The sequence below is a fragment of the Trypanosoma melophagium genome (genome assembly GCF_022059095.1).
Source record: "Trypanosoma melophagium isolate St. Kilda chromosome Unknown ctg2segment0, whole genome shotgun sequence".
NCBI lineage: Eukaryota > Euglenozoa > Kinetoplastea > Trypanosomatida > Trypanosomatidae > Trypanosoma > Trypanosoma melophagium.
The window spans coordinates 937,501-945,000 of record NW_027125149.1 but is presented as its reverse complement, the minus strand read 5'-3'; the positions used below and the strand labels follow the sequence as shown (position 1 = coordinate 945,000).

At 40.8% G+C, this 7,500-nt stretch overlaps 3 protein-coding genes across 3 annotated transcripts in view; all 3 read left to right on the top strand.

Annotated features, from left to right (window-relative positions):
* Positions 1 to 421: 421 nt before the first annotated feature.
* Positions 422 to 2,326, top strand: LSM04_004540 (uncharacterized protein; the record flags this gene model as incomplete). Its single annotated transcript, XM_067336426.1, has 1 exon — positions 422 to 2,326. One exon carries the CDS (start codon positions 422 to 424, stop codon positions 2,324 to 2,326), a length of 1,905 nt encoding a protein of 634 aa, XP_067192538.1.
* Positions 2,327 to 3,206: 880 nt separating this feature from the next.
* LSM04_001907 (Palmitoyltransferase) lies at positions 3,207 to 5,522 on the top strand (the record flags this gene model as incomplete). The annotated part of the gene is made up of 1 exon (XM_067336425.1): positions 3,207 to 5,522. The coding sequence occupies one exon, from the start codon at positions 3,207 to 3,209 to the stop codon at positions 5,520 to 5,522; it is 2,316 nt and encodes a 771-aa protein (XP_067192394.1).
* Positions 5,523 to 6,536: 1,014 nt separating this feature from the next.
* The window catches only part of LSM04_003022 (uncharacterized protein), a gene marked incomplete at both ends in the record, with an annotated part of 1,179 nt that continues 215 nt past the window's right edge, over positions 6,537 to 7,500 (top strand). The window contains 2 exons of the mRNA XM_067336424.1: positions 6,537 to 7,290; positions 7,408 to 7,500. The exon at positions 7,408 to 7,500 is cut by the window's right edge and continues 215 nt beyond it. Coding sequence (XP_067192447.1) covers positions 6,537 to 7,290; positions 7,408 to 7,500 — 847 coding nt within the window. The remainder of the gene's footprint in view (positions 7,291 to 7,407) is intronic.

Here is a 7,500-nt window from a genome sequence, read left to right as displayed (position 1 = left end):
ATACTATTGTTTGTGTCTCTTATGGAATACGGTGACTAGATAAATATGTTTGAATTTTTGTTTTTTGGTGTATTTTTCCAGAAAATATTTACAAGAAAAAAGAGAAAACATAATATGGGAGGAATAAACATCCTAATGATGTTTCTGGTTTTTTTTTATTTCTATATTAAAAGAGGTGATACTTATTTATTTCTTTTTGTTAATTTTATTTCCCTCTTCTTTACTTTTCTGTTTTTTTTTTCTTGTCATTCACCCTATTTCATGGAGCAGTTGACACGTGGTCAGCGGGTGGGAGGAATGTAATGAAATTCTATTACCTTTCCTTCTTGTTCTCGTTGTAATATATATATTTCTTTTTTTTTCTTTTTTCTCTACTTTTGGTGTGGGTTTTGGGTTTTTTAAGGCTTCTAGAAGTATCTTGATGCCCACATTCTCTATTCAGCTGGTGCATCTTTTAGTTTTTCTTATTGTATGTCAAGTAGTAGTGGCAGAACAACTTCCAGACTGTAACACGGTCAAACCGTTTCTCGCACGTGAAATATCTTTAACTCACTTGGAAACAACAGAAAAAGAAAAAGAAGAGCAAGAAGGACAAGATACATCAACGATAAAAACAACAGTGACGGGTGAGGATGTTCAACCAGGTATATCCTGTTTACTTCGCTCTGGTGCGGAGGCGGTAATTCTGTTGGGATCACCAGAAGTGCGTTTGCAAAGTCCTCTCCGTGAACGTGTTCCTCTTCTTTGGCCACTATCGCGACTTAATAATAATAATAATAATAATAATAATAATAATAATAATAATACGCAATTTGAAAAGGAAGATAAACATATTTTTTTAATGAATTGGGCTATTGATCTTTGGAGTAGTTTTCGAGCGTACCCATGGGGTGATCCAGCAGCTACAGAGCGTTTTTTCTTTCGGCGTCAATTTACCCTTCGTTTTTTGGTAGATGCAGGATCTGGTGGTTTAGCGAGTGGTAGTCAATCACTTAGTATGGGTGCTTTTAGTCGTATTCGTGTGACTTCCTTTACTCCTATAGAAAGTTTAGAAAATAGCAGCAGTGGTACATATATGAGACGTCTCATATGTAGTTTTACCGATGTTGTTGAAGCACGACGTGCTGCTAACGTAGAATCCTCTTCAATGAATCGTGTAACCGACTACTTTGGTGTACAAGGTTTATTTTCACTTTTTTTTGGTGGATATAGCTCTTTTCTCTTTTCTGGTGCCTCCACTTCTGTTAAACAATCCTCTTCTTCTTACCTTGAAGGGATTGGAAATGTGTACCTTTATGAGGAACTTGGACCTTATCGCAAGAGTAGTCTTTGGCTTCCATCATGGGTGACGGCTTGGTTTGGGAATCGACCCATGTCGACGAAAGAGGTTTTACTTCGTGGAGATATTGGTACGTATCAGTTTCTCTTTGAGGTTGGGGTTCCGGTGGTCAAGCCTGTCTGTCTTCGCCTTGCCCCGGTGCATGGTATTCCTGTGAGCATTCATGTGGAGGAATCGACAGTGTTTGATGTGTTTTGGCTCAAGTTGGTTTGTTTTCTCTGCCTGGTGCGGCTGCTGCAGCCGTGGCTGGAGGAGCTGGTGGCCTTCCAACTGCTGCTCGCGGGGGTCGGCAGCGTCGTCCTCCTCGCGGCCGTCGTCCTCCTCTTCCTCCTCCGCCGGCTGCAGGGCATGACGCTCGGGAAACTCGGGCTGCTGGCGGTCCTCGCCGTCGGCGGCCTCTCGGCCCTTGCGGAGGGTCTTCTCAGCGCCGCCTCCGCCCTCCTCGCCGCCCACGCCCCGCCGGACGTCCTCCTCCGCGCCGCCTGGATCGCCCTCCCACTCGCCATCGGCGGCGGTCTCCTCGCCAAACTCCTGTGGGGCCCACACCTCCCAGCCCTCACCCGCGCCGCCCTCCGTGCCACACGGGTCGCCCTCCTGACAGCCGCCGCCCTGCAGAACCGCGAGGCCACATTTATTGCGCTGCTAGCAGCCGTATTCCTCCGACCCTCAAGGCTATTCGCCATACTCCTCTTCTGCGCACGCGCCAGGGCCCACGAGAACACAGAGAACGACCCAAAGGAATACTTCCCTAGCGCCGCTAGAAGACACGTGGCCTACACCACACCTTTATGCGTTGAGGGACGCGTAGGCGCCACAAGGTCATTGAGAGCTGAAGAGAAATTATACCTATATGAGGTTATGGGAAATGAGTACACAGAACGAGCCCTCGCCCGCCTCGCACAGCGCGTGAATGCGGACCCAGAGCGCTATACATCTCGACTGCGGGATCCAAAAGGTTTCTCCGAATGGGCGCGTGGGTACCGATAAAAGGAGGAAGAAGGAAGAAAAAAAAAAAATAAAACACATGATGATATAATTCTTATTCACCTCAGCAAGGAACTTTTTTCTTTATCATGTGTGTGCCGTTTGTGCGAATATGATCACTTACTTGGAGTGACGACATGCGAACATTCGCTATATGGACACTTATTCGAGTGAGGAAAGTAAAAGAAAAAAAGGGGACAATAAAGAAGAAGGACAGGGCGCCCTGCATTAGATTTCTTTTTGCCTTTAAAGTCTAGATATATTTAAAAAGTAACTTATACATACACACATGTCTATATATATATATATATATATATATATATATGTGTATATGTGCTTGTTTTTTTTTGTTTTCTTTTTGGTGGTAATGCACAATTATTTTATTACTTACTCTACAATAGAAGGTGACTTGTGGGAAAGGTATGAAGTATTTACATTCTACTAAGGTACACTTCGAAATCCCCCTGCTTTATTTCCCATATTATGAAACTCTATTTCTGGTTCTATCGTTATCGTAAAATATTTTTTTCTCAAATGTTTAAAATGTTATAAACCTACCATTGCTCCATTTCTTTTTTTCTCCCTTGGTAATTTTTTTTTTTTGAATTTACCCTCAATAAGTTTGAAACACTCAAATATATTTTTTTGGTTACATTGGGAACGAAAGGACAGAAAAAAAGAAAAGAAAGGAGCGCTTTGCATTTTATATTTTTGAATAGGATTAAAAAAAAAAATAAAGCACCGGAAGAAAAAAAAAATAAAAATTAAGTAAGTAGAAATGAACATAGTAGATACACAAGCTGGTTTTGATGTTTATTATCCCGGATGTGATAATTATTATAAACAGTACAGGGCCAGTTACTACCCATATTTAACGTGTGGTATGCAAAAAGCCTGGCAACCACGAACTGATGAGATAGAGGCTATTGAACGTCAACGTCGTTGTTATCCAAGTAATATTGAAGAAGCCTGCGCATATGGAAATCTTGCCCATGTTATTACATTTTGGGCACAAGGTCATGAATTAAAGAATCGTGTCTCTGTTTACGAGGGAACAGATGCTACACCACTCATGTGGGCTGCGTTACGTGGACACTTACACGTAGTTCGCTTTCTTCTTGACCAGGGGGTTGGTGTAAATATTGCGAATAATATGGGGCATACAGCACTGTTATGGGCACTAACAGGTGGACACTATGAAGTTGTACGTATACTCCTTGATAATGGAGCAGATATCAATCAAAGGGATAAACAAGGATATAATGCATATTTTTTAGCTGTACAAAACAATAACCTTCCAATGCTATTAATGCTATGTGAATCTCTTCCTATTGAGAAACAAGAACGGGATGAGGATGATCATACTTTATTGCACTGGGCTGCCTATAATAATTCTTCTGTTATATGTGAGTACCTTGTTGAAAAATGTCATCTGGAAATTGACGCTATTGACAATAACGGGCGCACACCACTAATATGGGCGGCTCGTGAAGGATATGCAGAAGTTATTGAATACCTTCTCTTATCTGGTGCCCGTACCGATTTGAAAGACAAGGATGGGTACACAGCTCTTCAGTATGCACAGTATCGTAACCATCGAGAATGTGTTTATGTCTTGACGCAATATTCTGTATTACGAGCGAATGATTTTATTACACCGAGAACAGGTGACTTGAGACAATCTAATTTATTGTTGAAAGGTTACATCCAAGTACAGGAGAAACGACGACGTGGTACAATTACAATGATGCTGCGTGAACCACTATTTTTTTTCATGTCTATTTTTGGTGTGGTGCATGTATTATTTTCTTTTTTGATAACCATGTTTATTCCACCAGTATTAAGTCATGTATCATTGGGACCGTTTTTCTTCAAAAATTCACTTTGGATGTTAATACTTGGGTATCCAATACAAGGTGGTAAACCAGAACTATCATCAATGCAAAAAATGGGGGTTGCCAGTAATTTTGCCGATTCTGTACGTGGTATATGGATTTTTAGAAACCGTGATGCATCTTGTCTTTTTGCATTAATAATGTTTTTAATAATGCAACAAATCGCCTGGGCCAAAATGGGTCTTGCACCTATATTATGGTACCATTCTGCAGATCAGGTGGCTCTTGCAAGCTGTAGAGTGGAAAGTATTTTTGCACCTGGAAAAGATAGGTGGTGGGGAATTTTTTTTGAAAGTAAGGCTGAGTTACAACAGTTCGTTGTTCTATTTCTTCTTTGTACCATTGGGATTAGTATAATCCTCTGTAAACTGTTATCGATGCGTTCAGTTCATGAATCTAAAACAGCTTCACTTGAAAAATCTCCTGTTTGGACGTTAATGAAACATCGTGCATATCGCTGGTTTCATCCACGAATTTTCTGGGTAGATCGTCATATTATGATACCTCTTCGCACTTTTTATTGTTATGAGCGTGATGTTCTTCTTCGCCGTTTTGATAGTTACAGCATCGCTCTTGATTGCCCTATTGCCGAGAGTAATCATATTTGGTTCTTCATCTTTGTTAATAGCTTTGCATCTCTTCAATGGCTTGTATTTCTCTGGACATGGGAGCAAACAAGTGAAGTACTAGAGTGTCCTTCCTATTCATCTTTTTCTCAATGGTTTTTTAATTCATCATGGAATCTGCTTATTCACGGATTACCTTGTCGTGATCGTTCGCTGGAAACCGAAGGTTTGGATAGTTGGCATCTCTGGTTGCAATACATTCTGCCCACCAATGCCAATCACCTCGGGGTATGGTTATTGCAATTTACACTATTTGCAGCTCTCATGGCTACATTTGTGGCACTACGACAGTGGTCAGCCGTAGCGAGAGGAGCCACACGAATGGAAATGGCAAACCCCACAGCCACAAGCAGCTTGGGTGGTTTGGTGAGTATATTTCCATTATCGTCCTCCACCTCCATGCCGTGGGTGGCACCAGAAAGCATCACAGATGAATGTATAACAATCGATACAAATAAATGTCGTGGTAATGGAAATTGTGGTGGTGTTCTCACACAGAGGGAAGGTAAATCGCACAAGTTTCATTGTATATACGCTAGCAGCGTAAATCCCATTGTAAATGTTCTAAGTTTTCTTATGGGAGTTTCTGGACGACGCTGGCGCAATGCAATGGCGGTATCAATAACAAATACACCAGTACTAAATGTAGCACCACTAACTGAAAATGGAGATCTTTAGCGTTATAAGCTAAGAAGGAGGGTTTCATTTTTAAAAGGAGAAAAAACAGGCAAAATAGAAATTTATGGGATTCTTTTTTTTTTTTCCTCACACTCAACAAAAAAATATATCAAAAAAATTTGGGAACCTCTACAGAAAAAAAAAAAAGATGGGGTGTAGGAAAATGAAGTTCATTGTTTCTTTGTTTTGGATAGAACGAAACCGGTTCTTCCTGCATTGGGGTAATATTTATGTATTTATCTACTTTTTTTTTAGTGCGAACAATAGTAAAATTTTTTTCTTGAATTCTCTTGTAAGGTATATAACGCAGGATAGGATGAAATGGATAGATCTGGTGAAACAATTATATATATATATATTATTTATTTATTTATTCATATTTGATTTATAATCGTTAGTAATATTTGACCTCCCCATTGCTCCTGACCTTTTTCCGTAGAGTTATTTCTATTTTAGTTTTCTCTTGATCGCTCTCTGCTATATGTCTATGCAGTGATGAATATGCGTCTAATGGAAATGTGATCTGGGGATTAATATGAGGGCAAATTCTTTTTTCTTTTTATTTGTACATATCCACAGATATGATATATTCTCTTTTTTTGGGGAGTGAAAACTCAGAAATTCCTCTTGTATTTCTCGGGATTAGCTTTATCTTGAAGCAAATGAAGGGATAAAGAAAAGCTATATATATATATATTGTCAGCTTGCGATAAGAATGATTGAGTCTTGCTGACTTTTATATCTTCTATGGGTTTAACTACTGGAAATATTTTTACTTCTTTTTATTCCTAACAGCGTGTCAATAGTAAGTTTTTAAAGTAAGTACGATCACGACAACCATTTCAGCCTTATACACCACTAGAGTGAAGAATTTGCACTAAGGCTTTCAAGGATTTTGTGCGCCGATATGGTCCATTAGAATTTTCCTTTGATTTGAGACCTGCGGATGTGCCGCAGCACACTTTTCATGTTGACAGTACTCTAACTTTAGACGGTGGTACTCTCAAATTAAAAATGGAACCAAACAACTTTATGGACTGGGAATCCGTGTGCCCGTCCATTATTGGTTTTATAATGCCTCGAAATCAAAATTTTCTACAAATTTTCGAGACGACAAATAACTTATTCGGGGCGGAATGGGCCGCACTGGGAGAGCAAGCTCTAAGGCTTCATCAAGAATATAACAGCGCCCGAGCACAGTTAGAACACGAAGCTTTTCGAGCACAGCAAACCGCTAATATACAACTCCAGGAATTACAAAATCAACTGGCACAGATGCATCAACAGGCTAACACGCAAGCCCTACTGGCAGCATCTCACAAACAATTAAACCAAACGCTTGAAGAACCACGACTGCTGCAAAATCAGCATGCTGCCACACAAGCGCAATTAAAATCAGCGCTGGAAAACTACAATCAAACGGAACAACCGTCTGTTCCGGGTGAAACTAAGGAACCAAAGATATCATCACTGCAAGGTAGAAATATAACAAGCTGGGCAGGGAAACCAGCGCCCGATTTGCCGGAAAATGAGGAACACCCAAAGTTGGGTCTTCGGGGAATCCAGGAACGCCGCCAACCAACGTGGCTCGAAAGCAGCCGACCTATAGAAAAAATACGGACCTTTGATGGACTGATGGAATTTTTGACGGATACATCGCCAAGGGAAGTTGTGGCGGCTTATCGGCAACTTTTTCCCAGACTGGTTAATCCCGCTCCTTTTTATCAAGATGCATGGGATATGTTCATACAATGGCTGGACTCCTTTCGTAACGAGGGGATTTCAGAGCAGCTCGTCCATATGGGATGACAGGTATATACACACCTCTGACTAATTCAGGCTGCAAAAGATAACCCAGGCGTGAAGATAACCGCACTACGAGAAGCTTATGAAGAGCCTTGGCAAAAGGAAGATCCAATCGCGCAAGCCGTGAATAAGGTAAAACGGAAACAGTCATTACCACCGCCGAGTAAGGCTC